General features: G+C 53.7%; 2 protein-coding genes across 6 annotated transcripts in view; one reads left to right on the forward strand and one right to left on the reverse strand.

The window, feature by feature from the left end:
• SLC39A11 (solute carrier family 39 member 11) overlaps positions 1-16,864 on the forward strand; it is a 378,198-nt gene that overhangs the window by 22,219 nt on the left and 339,115 nt on the right. The gene's annotated exons all lie outside the window — the stretch shown is intronic.
• Positions 864-16,864, reverse strand: part of SSTR2 (somatostatin receptor 2) — a 29,388-nt gene continuing 13,387 nt past the window's right edge. Inside the window, exons 1-2 of one of the 2 annotated variants that reach the window (XM_004592947.2) lie at positions 6,315-6,508; positions 864-2,114 (exon numbers count right to left, since the gene is read on the reverse strand). In XM_004592947.2, the coding sequence (XP_004593004.2) occupies positions 926-2,035 (1,110 nt within the window). In that variant the 5' untranslated portion in view covers positions 2,036-2,114; positions 6,315-6,508 and the 3' untranslated portion in view covers positions 864-925. Of the gene's footprint in view, positions 2,115-6,314; positions 6,509-16,864 lie in introns of those variants that run through there. The other variant, XM_058676221.1, reaches the window with a different exon arrangement.

The following is a 16,864-nucleotide window of genomic DNA, read 5'->3' on the forward strand; positions in this document are numbered from 1 at the left end:
GTTGAGAAGGGGAGAAAGTGTAGTCTTGTAACAAACCCGGTGTCTTGCTGAACCCGATGGCCAGTAGCCACGGCCCACGAAACTTGCTGTGGACACGCCATCAATTCTGTCACTCTCTCTGAGAAGGAAGAACATGCCAATCTGTGTTCCGCATCTTCAGACAAATCTTCTCCCTTTCCTTTCTCCTCCGGATCTAACTCACCTGCTAAAACGAATGAAGCGATAACCAGGGCAGAGGTGGGTCTTGGGCAGCCGTACACTTTTAGGAACCCTTCTTAAGAAAAAGAATGCAAAGCGTCTTATGTTCACCACTCTTTGCAAAAACACACGACCGCACGAGCATGCGAACAGCCCAGGCTCCTCTTGGGGGACGCACACACAAGAGAGACTGCAGCTCGCCTTGTGTTGGCTCCAGGGAAGGTCCATGTCTGTGGATGCTGGAGTGGCAAAGGCCCACCTAGGCTTATGCACACTTGAGTTCTGTGTGTGTGAATACAGGAAACGCAGAGATGATGTCTGACTGTCCAGACAGTATACAAGAATATACAAGTATAAATATAAGAACACAAGATTACATTTTGGGGTTTTAAACACACACACAGAGGTACTTTTTTTTCCCTATTTTTGTTGGACTTCAGCATTTCGAAGGCTCAGACCCGGGCGTGAGTTCCTCTTGAGACGTTTTCAAGCTGTCCGTTTGCATTTCAGTGGTCACTTTCTAGGGGAGATAAGTCAGTTTAATATACCGTCTTTGAAGCAGACCAGTGATTCCATCCAAACACTGTTCTCTCAACTGGACTCATGCTGAGCGCTGTCCTATTCTAAAAGTGTGATGGGTGGGGGGAGCAGGAGGGTACTATGGGAGCCCACTGCGGGCAGGCGGAACTCGGCCTGGCTTGTTTCTTTTGCTGTCCCCCACGGCGGGTCAGATACTGGTTTGGAGGTCTCCGTTGAGGAGAGTCCTCTGGGTCTCTGTGGTCTCATTCAGCCGGGATTTGTCCTGCTTGCTGTCACTCCGTTCGCCATCATCTGTGCCGCTCACTTTGACCAAGCAGAGGACATTCTGGAAGCTCTTCTTGAAGTTGTCAGACAAGAAGGCATAGAGGATAGGGTTGGCACAGCTGTTGGCATAAGTGAGGACCACCACGAAGTCAAACATGCCTTTAAGGGCCGGAGTGGGATTGATGGCCACCGAGACAGAAGAGACATTGAAAATGTAGAAGGGAAGCCAGCAGAAAATGAAGACAGCCACCACGATGGACACCATACGGGTGACCTTCTTCTCAGACTTCTTCCTCTTGGAGGAACCCACTCGGATTCCAGAGGACTTGACTTTGATGATGATGAGCAGGTAGCAAAGACAGATGATGGTGAGGGGGACCAGGAATCCCAAGATGAAGGCGTAGATAATGAAGCCTGTGTACCATGCCCCAGATTCACCTGGCCAGTTGATGGTGCAGCTGCTTCTCCCCCACTGGTTGCTCCGAAGGCCGGCATAGATCATGATAGGCAAGATGACCAGCAGAGAGACACCCCACACAGCCACGTTGATCATCTTGGCTGTCCGGGGCCTCCTCCACTTGGCTGACTTAATGGGATGCACCACAGCCAGGTAACGGTCAATGCTCATGACCGTCAAGCAGAAAATGCTGGTGAACTGGTTGATGCCGTCCACAGTCATGACCACCCGGCAGATGGCCTTGCCAAAGGGCCAGTGGACCAGAGCCACCTGCATGGCCAGGAAGGGCAGGCCCAGCATGAAGAGCTCATCTGCGATGGCCAAGTTGAGGATATAGATGTTGGTGATGGTCTTCATCTTGGCATAGCGCAGGATGACATAAATGACGAGTGTGTTACCGCACAGCCCCACGATGCAGACCACAAAGTATATGAACGTGAGGACTGCATTGCTCGTCATGTCATAGTACGGCTCCGTCTGGTTTGAGCTGTTGGCTGCCGCCACTGAGTCATTGGGGTCAAATGGAGAGGACAGCCATGTTTGGCTCCCGTTGAGTAGCTCATAGGCCATATCCATGGCTGCTGAGCGGTTCTAGGCTGAAAGGGTCTCACGTTTACCTTAGTGGGCCCTGGAGACCCAGGATCCACTGCGACATCTGGAAGGGAAAAAGGGAGATTGGCCCATCAGTCCTGGGCTCTTTAAGCTTCCAACAACTTGCCGGTTTCTGATTGACGCTCTCAGGCATACTTGTACAGTGACAAGCATGTCATCTTGCCACAGAAGCAGCACAGCCTTGGTCCATGCACACTCTTTTTCTGAGTTGTTTTTCTAATAGTAAGGGAAGGGTTTGGGTTAAGCCATCATCTCTGAGGACACGTGTGGTGGGTGGGCTTGGTCCTGGGATCAAAAAAAATAAACACACAAAAATAGCTCAGAACTCTGACACCCTAAACAGGTGGTTGGTCCAAGTGGGGGTGCCCCAGAACTTGGAGAAGAAATTCTGCCTCCGACCTCAGAGGGTCTGGCACTGGCATTGGTGGCCAGGCCCCTAAAGGAAGTCGATGCAGATCAGATGGCTGTGTTGGAATCGTTCCCTTTAGAAATCCAGTCATGGAAAAGCCCCGGACTGGAGAGGGAGCAGAGGTCTGGGGGTCCCCGTGCTGAGCCCCCATGACCCAGGGCCCGGCCCGAGGCTGGTTTGACTCTCATTGTTCCAGCGTAGGGCTGGGGAGGTGTGTGAAATCACCTCACACCGTATGTGGCTGCTAACAAGGATCTCCTGTTATTCCCCCTCCCCCTTCTTCCTCTCTAAGACATCTCATTATCTCCAATTTATTGAAATCTACCCACTCAGTGAATCAATTTTCTGTCTTCAATATTAAAAATAAAAGTTTGGCCTGCTTTCATTGAAAACAGTTATGTTTCTTTCTCTTTTTCATTTTTTACTGCTTGAATACCCAGTGCTTGACTTCCTCATTAGCCTAGAAGGGCTGATTCCTAAAGACCCTGCGTGAGACATGCTCCGGAATGCCTCGTTTGTGTGGCCCACAGAATGTGCCAGCAGCTCCCTGCTGCAGGACAGATAACCGCAGACTGTGGCGTCAGTGGCAGTGCCAGTCTCTAAGCACCAGTCTCTCTCAGTCATGACCACCATCCTAGGAGGTGGGGGTCATGATCCCCATTTTATGTATGCATTTATTTCTAAAGATTTATTTACTTATTTGAAAGGCAAAGTGGAGAGACAGAGGGAGATCTCCCATCCACTGGTTCACTTCCCATATGGCTGCAAAGATCTGAGCTAGGCTGGAGGCTGGAGCCAGGAGCTAGGAGCTTTGTCCAGGTCCTCCATGAGGCTGCAGGGGTGCAAGGACTTGGGCCGTCTTCTTGTGCCTGCCCAGGAGCCATCCCAGGGAGCTGGATCAAAGGTAGAAGAGCCAGGACTTGAACCAGTGACCATGAGAGATGCTGGTATCACAGGCAATATCCACCCCGATTCTCCTCATTCTAAAGATACGGAACCTGAGGCTTAGCATGCTTAAGTGATTTCTTCGCAGCCCCTTGTGCATGACTGGCAGAGCTGGGATTTGAACGTAAACCATCTGAGCCGAAGCCTTGGAAGCTTTCCTCCACATCATGTTGGCTGCCCAGTGACAGAAAAACCAGCTGGCTTTGGTCTGAAGCGACTGACTCCTATGGGTTACCCCCAGGCTCCAAGAATCACTGTGACACTAGTGGCTTGGCTTAAGATATAAGACAATGAAGTGATTTATCTTCAGTCATTAAAAAAAAATAGTAATTGGAGGGCTGGCTTCTCTGTGTGATTGGGTGACAAGGATACAAGAGTGAATGAGACAGGGCTGGTGGCCGCTAGGGGGACAATGCGTGATGAGTAACGGGGCAGTGGGGGAGGGACAGGCAAGGAAACTGATCCTTAAAGTGTGTGTGCACTGCGTAGAGATGTGAACAGAGGTGCAGAGGGGGCTTCCCAGAGGAATGTTGGAACTGCGCTTTGGGGATGTGACAGATGACGCAGGTGGAGAATGGGGACAGACACGGGGTGGCATGTTTGGCAGTCAGTGGGGCTCATTCTCTCGGCTAACTACCCCACTCCACCCCGCTGCCCCATCCCTGGATGCTTTCCCTGATGGCTTGAGTCCAGATCTGGGGTGTGCCGCTTCATGCTTGGAGGGACTGTAGCTGCGTGGCAGGAGCCCTAAGCCAGCCGCAAAAACCAGAGGGTCTTTGCCCACCTGTGCCACAGTGGACACCAGGTGCACCGACTTCCCCGCCATGCAGCTGTCTGCTAAGGGAGGTTGGGGCTTTGTGACTGATCTTTGGGGACCTGAGATTTGATGTCTGCATTGGGTAAAGAAAACACACACACAAGCTGGCAGCCATTAAACCCCAAAGCTATTAAAAAAAAAAAAAAAAAAAAAAAAAAAAACCCTGTTTCTATTGTCCCTGGATTAACTTGGGTAGTTTGCGCTCTGTTTCTAACCATTTTGTCAGTTGCTTCAATTCTACAGATCTGGAATCCTGCTTAAGCTGCCTGCATTCGGAGTGCACATTAACCACCGATATTCCCAGGGCTCCATCTCTGTGGCACGGACCAGCGCACTGCAGGGGCCGAGGGTGATGCAGACCCTTGACCCGCAGATGCACTAGTAGGGTCTATGGAGGGGGCTGGGTGGAGGTGCGGGGGTGTGTCGGAGGTTGCATTCACGCTGCTCCTCAGCCCTGCTCTGCCCTTTCTTCCAGAATTTCCACTGAATTGGACCCGACTGCACGTTGCATGATCATTCCTCCCCCCACCCCTTTCAGAAAAGGCTGAGAAGACACACAGCTCTTGGGGTGGGCAGGGTTGGAGCCTGGGGACGGTGGCAGGAAGGGGAGCTGGCTGGGAGATGGGGAGGGGAGGTCAGGAAGCAATGAGCACCAGTCCTGATCTTCCTGAACGGAGCTGTCAGTTAGCTGCCTAGGGTCTCCAGGTGACTTTCTGTTTTCAGTGGTCCCACAGACCGCGGATTCCAAACGCCAGGCAGCCGATTCCTTGCTGAATTCTGGTTACATTAAATGTGCAAGGAAGTTTGATTTTCAGCTAGCTTTATTTTTCCAGCTCTGGATTACAAGGAAACCGCAGTGCTCCCTTGTTGTTGCTTTCTTGAGAGATTGGATCCCGGCTCCGCTGGGGAGGAGGGTGAGAGTAGTCCTTATGCTTCCCAAAGGGGCTTTAATTATCGCCCCCAAAACTATGTGTCGGCGTGGTCCTAATCCGGTTTCTTTCCCCATCAGTCCTCACCCGGTATGCTAAAAGGAGGGGGGCATTCTCCCTTCCGCGACTGGTGAGTGACTTCCCCCATCGACCCCCTCCCCTCTGGGCAGGGAGAGTGCGGGCCACCTGTGATCCGCCGCCGCCGCCGCCGTGGCACTGGAGCCACGGGAAAAGTCAGGGGCGGCGTTGGCTAGGGGAACCTGGGGGGCGGCCAGCAAGAGGCGAGAGTCAGGACAACCCCGCCCATCTCCAACCGGCACCCTATATCTTTCGCCTCCCTAGCCAACTCGCGGACCCTCGGGGTAGGGGGTGTCCTAGTGGGTTCCCTGTCGTTTTCAGAAACAAGAGGGAGTGGGAGTGAAGGCTGGGGTGCAGCACCCCAGCCTCTGAACGCCGCCGCTGGGGAGGAGGCGCCAGGGACAGCTGGGGGCGGCTGACAATATCCCGGGGGAGGGGCTTGGTGGGCGGCTCCCTGCGGGGGGGGGGGAGCCACGTGGTGGGCTCTGTCCAAATTCATTGTCAATCCTAGCTGCCCCCCGAGGGCTAAGGGAGTTGGTGCAGACCCAGACCGCTCAAGGCCTGGCCCGGCCAGGAAATACGTAGGGAGAAGCCCCTCTTTCCTCCGTTTCACTCCGCGCCCACCTCCTGCCCCCGGCTGGCACCTGCTTGGGATCTTCTGGTGCGCACCCTGGCCAAAGAGCCGCCCGCTGGCACCTGCCAAGTCTCCCCGCTGGCCTCGCTTTCCTCAAGCCCGGGCTCATGTGTAGGCGGCTGGGAAAGAAGTTGTTTCCGTCGCAGCCACCACCTGGATGGACACCGGGGTGGAAAGGCACACGCCAGAACGCGGGCTTGAGGCTGTGCGATCAAGTTCATTCCAGCACACACAATCTACAGACCCTGCTCACGCCGGGAGACCCGTGGTAGCTCATCCCCAAAGGGCACAAGGGTGGGGAATCGTATACCGGGACCCACACTAAGGCACAGCTATGGGCACACTGCCCGCCACCAGTGCAGATGGACACAAGTGTCCTCTCTCTCTCTCTTTTCCTCTCTCTCATACATGGGAACGCGCGCACACCTCACCTTTGCTTTTCCCCCTGCAATCCGCTGGCTCAGCTCGCTGGCACCCCGCGGTTGCCTGCCTCCGACCCAGCCGGCTCCCGGGCGTGCAGCAGCTTGGCCGGGACTGGTGCTAGGTGTCTGGGTGTTGCACGCTGGCTTCTGCTCGTCCCTTGTGCGTTCGAGAGCTCGCCAGCCTGCACACCCCTGGCGCCCAGCCGCAGACAGGAGCTCGGGGCGCCAGTGGCGATGAGAGCGCGCGCTCCGGTTGCTGCGCCGCTTGGACTGGGCCAGCCGGCCGGCGGGGGCCCCTCGGCACAGTTCCCCACGCCCCCTTCGCGTTACGTCACCGCAGTTTGGCTCCGCCCACCAGGTCCTGTAGAAGGACCCGGGTGAGACAGGTGGAAGAATCTTGCGGGTGACTGCGGGCAGCCGGGGGAGAGAGGGCACCCACATGTGGGGGCATGAAGGCTGAAGCGATTTCAGTCCCTCGGAGAGTTCTTGACCAGGACAGCTCCGCTTTCCCTCCGATGTCACAGCAGCCACGCGGTGGTTCGCCGGCACGTTCCAGGCAGCTGGCGTGGTGGCTGGGACCAGCCGGAGTTTTTGTGATTTTTCTCAGTCACGAGTTTGCCAGGCTGTGTTCACCGGGGGGGGGGGGGGGCAAGGCACAGAGTACAGGGCGCAGTGTAACCGCAGGGACAAAAGGGGTGGAGCAGTGATGTAGCACCTCTCCATGCCAGCCTCGCAGGGTTGTGGGCTAGTAGCACCTGGCTCCCCGGGGATTCCGTTCCAGGAGCCATTAGGGCTCTACGAGATCCACTGGCCTCGACTCTCCCGGGCTTTCCCAGCGCTGAGGGAGGCGACCTGGGCTGTACAGCAGCCTTGTCTATGGCACCTGCTGGTCTAACCCAGCGCAACCCCTCCTCCTCCTCCGTGTTGTGCGGGAGCTCGAAGGGAACAGGCAAGAAGTGGGGGTTGTGTCGCATCCAGTTGCAGCTACCTATTTTTTGATCATGATGATTCAGTCCCTGTTCCAATAGTTTAATAAGTCATAATCAATCCTTCAGCTGTCCTTTCCCCACCCTCCTCCAAGTACACACACGCACACACTGAATCGCCATGCTACCGGTTTTCCTCATGGGAAAACAGAAAGCAAATCCCAATTAGTTCTCTCCGTGGGCTGAACTGCCAGATCTATCTATCTCTATTATCCAATTTTCAATTTGTCAGTGGAAAAACAAAATCCAGAAGCCATTTGGAAAGTGGGTGAGCCTAGAGGTGGGCAGGTGTCCTAAACCAGCCAGGGAAGCAGCAGTCAGCTGCTCAGAAGGATGAGATCGGGGCCCTACCTTGAATTTTTTTTGAAAGAGTTATTTATTTTTATTGGTGTTAGATGATGACAGCCGACCATCCACTGGTGGAATAATACCAGCAAGTTGTCCAAAATTGTAACGGAAGTTTTATTGGAAAATCTGCTGCTGGGCCCCCTTCGCGCTGCATGGAGGGAAGAGGAAGAAAACGAAAAGGGAGGGCCGAGAGACAAGCTGGGAAGTTTTATATCCCTCTGGACACGGGGGCCAGCGAAGGGACTGTTTGTACCCTAGTTAGGAAAGGGATGTCCATTCAGCTGTGTCACTGGTCACTGGAATCCTGCCACTACTACTCACTACTCCAGGCTGAAGCCTGAGCGAGTGGATCCAGCCCCTCCCTTGGCAACCATCAATTGGAAAAGCAAATTTGCAGAAAGAAAGATGGAAAGATCTTTCACCCACTGGTTCACTCCCCAGTTGGCCACAATGGCCAGAGCTGAGCCATTTTGAAGCCAGGAGCTAGGGGCTTTTAGCAGGTCTCCCAGATGGGAGCTGGATGGAAAGTGGAGAAGCTGGGACATGAATCGGGACCCGTATGGGATGCTAGCATTTGCAGGTGGAGGATTAGCCAATGAAGCTGCTGTGCTGGGCTCAGGCTTCCCTTGGGCTCCTCTGCTTTTGAGATGTTGGTCATGAAGGGGTTTGGGCTCTGTGACGGGGGACGGGGCTCATGGACAGGGTCTGGATGGAAACTGAGCCAGGGTTCACCTCAAGTCTGAGCTTCTCTGTAGAGAGACTCTTGTGGGCAGGGTAGAGCGGCTGGGTGGGCCACTCTCCGGGGAAGGATTGAGGAGTTTCTGCTCTCCAACGGGAGGAGGTGATTGTAGGGCTGGGGAGGTGACGTGGGGTTGAGCTCAGGAGTACTCCGGGCCTTCTGGTGACACAGTTGATACGCTGCCTGTTGCCTCCCCTAGCTTAAAGCCAGTGACCCCTCGGGGCAGGCATTGCTGTGCAGTGGATTAAGCCACTGCTTGGGATGCTCAGATCCTGTATTGGAGTGCCAGTTTGGTTCTTGGCTACTCCAGTGTAGCTTCCTGCTAAAATGTTGGGCAGGTAGTGGCTGATGGTTCAAGCACTTGGGCCACTTATACCTGCGTGGGAGACCTGGCTGGTGTTCCTGGCCCAAGCATGGCCATAGTGATAAATTGCAAAGTCAACCAATCTCTTTCTCTTCTCTCTGTCATTTTGCTTTTCTAATCAATCCTTTTTTTTTTTTTAGATTTGTTTATTGGGGAGGTGGAGCGAGAGAGAGAGAAAGCTAAAAGAGAGACAGAGACACACAGAGATCTTTTGTTCTATGGTTCACTCCCCCACCGACCACAATGGCCAGGGCTGAGCCAGTCGAAGCCAGGAACCAGGACCGTCATCTGGTTCTACCACATGGGTGCAAGGGCTGTTCCCAAGCACATCGTCAGGGAGCTGGATGGGAAATGGAACAATTGGGACTCATCCATGTGGGATGCTGACAGTGCAGGCAGCGGCTTTACACACTACACCAAAATGCTGGGCTCAATCAGTCAGTCTTACACACACACACACACACAGAGTGACTCTAGTGGTTCTTAGGAAAAGAGAGGTAAAAGGAGGAGCCATGGTGCCCATTTTGCCCTCAAATTCCTTTCCCTGTGTCCCATTTTGTCTTTTAAAAGTTATCAAACTGTTAATTACCACTGTTTTCTAGCACACAGGTTGGCAGGCTCCTAAAACCTCCTTCCCACCCCCTCCCCCAGGCAGCCTCCTTGAGGCAGGATGTGACTCAGTTTCTGCTTGGTGGTTTTGGGGGGCACCAGCCCAGCAAGGCTGTCTCGGGGGACCCGCTGCACAGTCGTCTCCCCACAAGGCATCTTGAGTGCGGAGTGAGCACCTCACTGACCTGGACCACCAAGTGCAGTACGGTTTGTTTCCATTGGTTCCTTGTCGAGCCTTGCCCCTCCTCTCCATCAGCCAGTCTGGGGGCGGGGCGGGGGGGCTTCCACCTGGGAAACTCCTCTCTCTGCTGCAGCTGGCAGAACACCCTTGGCCATGGCAGCAGGAAGTGTGTCACCGAAAGCGGTGTTGACTTGTGTCCACCTCGTGCGTGCTTGCTGTCCCCTGCGTGTCTCGGGAGAGCTGCTTGCCCTGGCTGCCAGCTGCTGTCTGCAGCCGACCCCAAGTTCCGGTGGCCCGTTGAGCTCCCGCTGTTCTCCTTTAACTCTTCCTCCACCTGCTGAAAGGTCTGCCCTGTTATCGGCAGGAGCTGCTGCCGCTGTAATCCATCCAGGTCAGTAGCTAAGTAACACAGCCTCCGGCCTGAAAAAGGCAGGGGTCGGAGAGGAGGTGGTAACTTCCCACACTGGCTTCTTTGGAGTAATTAAGTAACACCTTTCCCCTTTCAGCACTTTTCAGAGGGACTACAGACAGCAGGAAGTTAAGAACAGCAGCAGGACAAAAAGCCCAAGGCTAAGGCTCAGCCTCTGCTCAGGGGAGATGCTGCTTGGCTCCCTGGCCCACTCTAAGAACAAGAAGGTCCTGAACGGGTCATGCTACTGCGTGGTGGAATAATACATTGAATGCAAGTGATGTGATCAGGCCTACAGGAGAGCAGGAGAGCCTGTGCAGGGAGCGCTGCTGGACCAGGTTAGCAGTATAGGACACCACGTTGTCTCCATGGAGCTGCCACAATGTGGGTTCCAGGGCCCCTGGGTGGGAAGGAACAGCACCTGGCAGCAGAGGGCATCAGCTGCAGATTGGGGAGAATGGAAGGCATGGGGATCGGGTACTGGAGACGCTCCTGTTGGGCAGCTGTGCCAGTCCCTGGTCCCCCACAAGCCATCTGCATTTTACCCAAATTAAAATGTCAGCTTTGGGATGCTGATTCTGAGACTGCATCTTGTACCTGCCGGAATGAACAATCCTCTCCGATACCTTGGGAAAGTGATGTGTAGCTTGGAAGACAACGATGAGGCGGTCTGGCACACATCAGGGTTAACCCTTCTGATACACAATGGCTTAAGGTAGCAGTCTCCTCTCTCTCTTTCTCTCTCTCTTCCTCTCGCTCACTCTGTCTCTCTCCCAGTCCTTGATGCTACAAGTCCTTCCTGATACATCACCATTTTTCTCAGCATAAAGAAATGCGTTGGCTGTATAGGTGAGCAAGTGTAGGGCCTCTCCGGTAACTTCCCCTAGAAAGTTCTGAAATCAAATCAGGATTCAGAGACCCCTTGACCTGCTTCTTATTCCTTTTCCTGTTGCCTCCTCCGGTCCAGCAGGAGCCTACACTGACATGGAGTCCAGGAGGGAGGAGGCCCGTTAAGAATGCTCAGGTTTATAGCCCATCAGCCACGGCTCAAGGTTCCAGACCCAGAGGGGCCAGGTGACTTGTGCAAGGTTCCTTGGTTAGGGAGAGGCAACATCAAGAGTTGAATTGGCTCTGAGAATGAGAGACACTTGCCACTGCAGCAGGGACATCCCAGGTAGTATGAAAACTGGGGGAGGAGAGGTGTCCCCCAGGTCTGTGTCTGTACTTCCCCTCTCCCCTGCTGCACTCCCCCCGATTTCCAGTCCCTGCTGCTATCATCCCGGCCCAGATTGGAAAACATGGGGTCCCCCAGTGGGACGACTTATTCCAGAGTGTGCTTTCCTGGAGTGCTCATTCTGCGAAGTGCTTGCAGAGCTAGAGCAGAGGCACTCTGGGAGACACTGCCTGCCCACCAAGCTGCAGGTGACACTTGCCAAGTGTCCGCTGTGCCCGTGGTCTCACTGCACCCACTCCACCTGTGCAGGTGATCATGTCACCATCACTGTTAAGACTGTCTTGGTGAGAAGTCTTGGTAGTAGGGAAAGCCTTTGTTCTTTCAGCATGCACCCATTTATTTGGCCCCATGAAGCGTCCCTGTAAATAACACCTTATATCAACTCCTCTAATTCTCCCTAAGCCGCTGCCCACGGTCGCCTTTCTTCATATCCCTATTTGTGAAGGAAGCACCCAAGGCACAGAGCGGCGAGACACCCTGCCCCAAGGCCACACAGTTGCGACATGACAGAGCCCGCCCCTGTTTGAATGTGCAGATCTGTGGGTGACACATGTGGCAGACGGGCTATCAGAGGTTGATTCCCTAGATAGGGGCCCTGCTCCTTGCCCTGTGAGCATCTTAACTGCTTGTCCCAAGCGGTGTCTGGCAACCTCAGGAGGTCTTTGGGGATGAGTTCTTTCTGGATCATTCTCGGTTTTCTGAGGACCTGCCAGCCATCCAGACCTCCGAGGACCCCCGCTCATCCTCCTTGAGGACTGAGTGAGGTGACGGAAGGTGGCTAGTGTGTTCCTGCTGTGCTAGTGGAGTGGCCCTTGGAACACAGCAGGCAGGGCTTTGCAGCCAGGCTGCACTGAGAATCAATGGGATGCCCCAACGGCAGCCCTTGAAGTTCTGGTGGGATAGACCTGGGATGAGGGCCCTGAGAATTGGTTTAGGGCTCCTAGATAATTTTTCAAAGATTTATTTTATTTTTATTGGAAACTCAGATATACAGAGAGAAGAGACAGAGAGGAAGATCTTCTGTCCATTGATTGACTCCCCAAATGACCACAACGGCCAGAGCTGCGACGATCCAAAGCCAGGAGCCAGGAGCATCTTCCAAGTCTCTCACACAGGTGCAGGGTCCCAAGGGTTTGGGCCATCCTAGACTGCTTCTTCCCAAGGCCACAAGCAGGGAGTTGGATGGGAAGTGGGGCTGCTGGGATTACAACTGGCGCCCACATGGGATCCCAGCATATGCAAGGCGAGGACTTTATCTGCTAGGCTATTGTGCCAGGCCCTCTCAGATAAGCACTGAGGAGGGTCCAGCCCGCTCCTTTTAGAGGTGGAGGAACTGAGAGAGGCTGAGAGGGCTGTCTGGGCCAGGCCACGAGCAGCTACATGTCTCTCTTACAGGGTGGGGCTGGGGAGCATCCAGCTTGCGGGCTGGAGAAGACCCACAAAACCGTTTGGTCCGCTCCTGCCAAGGCAAAATCCAGTCACCCTGTAGCATGCTAATTTTTTAGGTTGATAATTTTGTATGGACCGTGAGTGATGTTACAAATATCCAGGTGACCCTCAGCAGCTCAGGAGGAGGAAGGTTGCCCTGCCCCTCAGAGATCCCGGGGGACCCCCTCAGCCTGGGAATCCTGCTTAAGGGATGAGGGATTAATGCACGGGGTTTGTGTGTGGCATGGGCCTGGGGGCTGCGGGGCTCTGTTTCAATGGATGACTGGAATTGTGGTGCCCCCTCACAAGCAAAAGCCCCTTCAAGGTTCCTAGTGGGTGCTGGGGAGAGCACTCTGGGGGTGCTGGGGGAGCTGTTTCTCAGTGCCCTTCAGGGAGTGTCATTTGTCGGAATAGGCATTGCACACCTTGCGGGGGAGGGGGAGGGCAGCAGCTTTACCTCGTGGTTTTTGTCTGCATTTAGAGCAGCAGAGATGGGATTTAATCCCAGCCCAAGGTACAGAATGACTGCCCGCATCATGCCACCATTACCTCTAGCCTTTGGCCCCTGGGGTCTCTGTTTTTGTGTGTCGCCAGCAGCCAGGGGTCTCCCCAGGGAGATGTCCCACCGAATTGTCGTCTTCGCATGGGAGACATTCCTTGTCCTTTTCTTCCTGTTCTGGTGGACCAATCTACAGGACCTAGGGTGCTAAGGTGTCATGGGACTTTGGGTGTGCACAGTGGAGAAGCTGGCCTGATGTGGAGGGGGGTGGAGGGGGTTGGGGCTCTTTTTCAGCTCTTATCTCAGCTCGAAGTTCTTGCTCTGAGTCAGGAATTTCTGCCCCAGTGGCCCTACTCCCCAGGAAGCGTAAGGTGGACGCTAATGCAGTAACTGCAGCTGATATACAATAGCCCTCTGGGTCCAAGGGAAGGTGTACTAAGAACCCCAGGACTTTCTCAAACTGTGGCTACTACTGAACCCCATTAGATATATGTATTATGTTTTTTTTCTTTCAAATACACTCCTATGACAATGCTTAGTTTGTAAACTACAAGTCAGGTGTTGTATTACAGTGGATTACACCGTAGCTAGGTTCGCCCACGTTCCTGATTTGAGTGTCTTGTTCATCTCCCACCTGCTCCACTTCCAATCCAGCTCCCTACCTATACGCTAGGAAAACAGCAGAGGAGGGTCCAAGTGCTTAGGACCCTGCACCCACGTATGAGGACCCAAAAGATGCTGCTGGTTCCAGATAGGCCCAGCTTTGGCCACTGCTGCCGTTTGGGGAAGGAACCTGCCAACAGGCAATCTTTCTCTTTCCTTCCCTCTGTGAATCTGCCTTTGAAATAAAACTAAACCAATCTTTAAAAAGTACACATTAGGCACAGAAAGAGATGAAACACAATAGCTACTATAAAATAGAACAACCATAACAATATACTGCAATAATCATTATTGGATCCTTATGAATTATTTTTGGAATTTTCTACTCAATGTTTCTGAATGTTGCTGACCACATGTAAGGGGAACTGCAAAAACAAAACCTCTGATGGGTAGGGCAACGCTGTTGGAGTCCTTGGCTTCCACAGAGGCTGCAGTTCCCAGGCCGGCCCAAGGGGGGAGTGAGCGCGCAGAACGCGCCACCCTGGGAAGCGCTTGTCCGTGGCACTAGGGCTTGCAGAAGGGAGCCCACAGCCTGGGTTTGGCCCTTCTGTGCGGCTCTCCCCCTCTGCCCTCCCCTCTGGAGCAGCGCTGCAGCCTGGACGGAGTCACAGCGACGGCAGTGCCTTGAAGTCAGTCGTTTGTTGTCTCCCTGGCCTTGGTGGCTTCCTCCCTCTGGCGTCATTGATACAATCTCCTTTCTCGCTGGGCCCAAACTACAATCAGGGTGGCCTTCGTGGGAGCCTTGGCCCAGGGTGAGCTGGCCAGAGGCCTGGATGCTGGAGGGGAGGGTGTGGCCACGTGGATCTAGGGGTCTTGCAAAGGTGGCCCCAGGAGCTGAGCACCTGTTCTTGCACCACATGCTAAAGCTCCCAAGGCGGCACTCCCTGAACGTGATGGGAGCCACTGCAAGGCAGGAGGATGGATTTGCCTCCTTGACCGAGACCTGTGTCCATCACACAGGGTTCAGCTGTGGGGCCGGGAGCAGCTTTGCTCAGCCAGCTGAAGCCCCAGCCATGGGAGCTGGCCACTTGCCAGAGGTGAGGGTTCGTTGGCGGCGTCTTCCTTCTCCCCTGGGGAAGCTGGCTCACTGACTTTGTTTGCTGGTCCTGCTGCCCGTCCCCCCTGCTTCACGGTGCCCACCTGCTTGAGCCCCCAGAGCAGATGGTCAGAGCGGAGAGCAGGAGGAGGCTGCCTCACCCCCAACGCCCCATTCATGTGTCTGCTCTTGCCCCCCAGCCCCCCGACGGCTGCCTGTCTCCCCCCTCCTCCCTCTCTCTCACCTTATTCTCTCAGCCAGATCCTTTCTCTGACAGATTGTCCCTGCGACGGCTGCCAAAGAAAATGAATGTCTGGGTGTCACATCACTTGCTCGGCCCTTGTCCTCGAAAGACACTCTTATTTGGGGGCTGCGAAGCACCAATGTTTGGGCTTTGTCTCCAGCCTGCTGCAACACTGAACTCTCCTGAATGTTTTGTTCAAGCTTAGGGAGTAGGCAGAGGTGGGTGGGGACACTGTAGGAATCCAGTGTGACCTGACGAGCAGGTAGCTGCAGGAATGGGGCTCGGCTTCACAGTGGGATCCTGCAGAAGGACCCACTATAGGGTTCCTTCCATAGCAGGGTCCTTGAAACAGAACTTCAGTCATTTTTATGACTCTTCTATGTGCATGTAAACAATTTGACGTGACTTAACAGAATATGGCTCGTTCTAAAAATCATATCCTCTTCCCCTCCACCATGCCATCCACCGCCACCAAAAGAAAACTTGGCATGAATCAGTTTATTCTGAACATTCTAAACATTGGGTTCAACTCCCAAGTGAATTTTCTTTCTTTTTTTTTTTTTTAAAAGATTTAACTATTTTTATAGGAAAGGCAGATTTACAGAGAAAAGGAGAGACAAAGTTCTTCCATCTGTTGGTTCACTCCCCAAGTAGTCGCAATGGCTGAAGCTGAGCTGATCTGAAGGCAGGAGCCCAGAGCTTCTTCTGGGTCTCTCACAGGTTGCAGGGTCCCAAGGCTTTGGGCCTTCCTCTACTGCTTTCCCAGGCCACAAGCAGGGAGCTGGATGGGAAGTGGAGCAGCAGAGACACGAACTGGCACCCATATGGGATCCTGGTGCATGCAAGGTAAGGACTTTAGCCAATAGGCTACCACACTGGGTCCCCAAGTCAGTTTTCTTTTTTTTTTTTTTTTAAATTTATTTTATTTTTATTACAAAGTCAGATATATTGAGAGGAGGAGAGATAGAGAGGAAGTGGAGCCGCCGGGATTAGAACCAGGGGCCATATGGGATCAAGGCGGGGACCTTAGCCACTAGGCCACGCCGCCAAGCCCCCCAAGTCAATTTTCAAAGATAAAGTTCCAGAAAGTGATTGAGCTGCAGCAATACTGAATGCCCATTTTTTGTGTCCAAAATGAGTACTTTTCAGGAATCTCAGACTGTTTAGAAATAGCCAATATTCATTTGATCTATAGTTCTCAGACAATTGGCATAAAGCAGAACTGCTAATGTGCTTAGGCTCTGAAGACTCTGTGTAGATGATCCTCCTGTGCAGGTACATAAGGGTCCTTCATACCCCCATCTCAACCCCCTCCTTACACCCACCCACCCACCCATCCTCCCACCTCCCATCCATTCCCCACCCCTACCCATCGTTACACCCACCCACCCATCTATCCAGCCACCTGCTATCCATCCATCCACCTTCCATCCATGCCTGTCCCCTACCCATATATCCATATATACACCCACTCACCCATCCATTCATCTACCCATCCATCCACCCAAAAAGCAGGAAGATTGATGTCTAGGCCTTGTTACCAACCTCCCGGCCACGTGCACGTCAGGGGGGGAGCTCAGAAGCCCGCCTGTTTTTTGGGAAGCCTTTGAAAAGCACTCAGGGCAATCATGCTGAGAGCCCCCCTTCCTGCAGACCTCTCAGAGAGCCCCAAGACAGCTTTCCGTGGGCTCCCACATCCTTCCCAAGCTGCAGGCTAGAATGGGCTGTCATGTCTAAGACGGGTTTGTCTCGCTCGTTCTTACTACAAAACTGGCAGTCTGTCAAAAAGCAATTAGTGGTGCAAGACTTAATGAGCATT

Source organism: Ochotona princeps, chromosome 17 (assembly GCF_030435755.1).
Source record: "Ochotona princeps isolate mOchPri1 chromosome 17, mOchPri1.hap1, whole genome shotgun sequence".
Lineage (NCBI taxonomy): Eukaryota > Metazoa > Chordata > Mammalia > Lagomorpha > Ochotonidae > Ochotona > Ochotona princeps.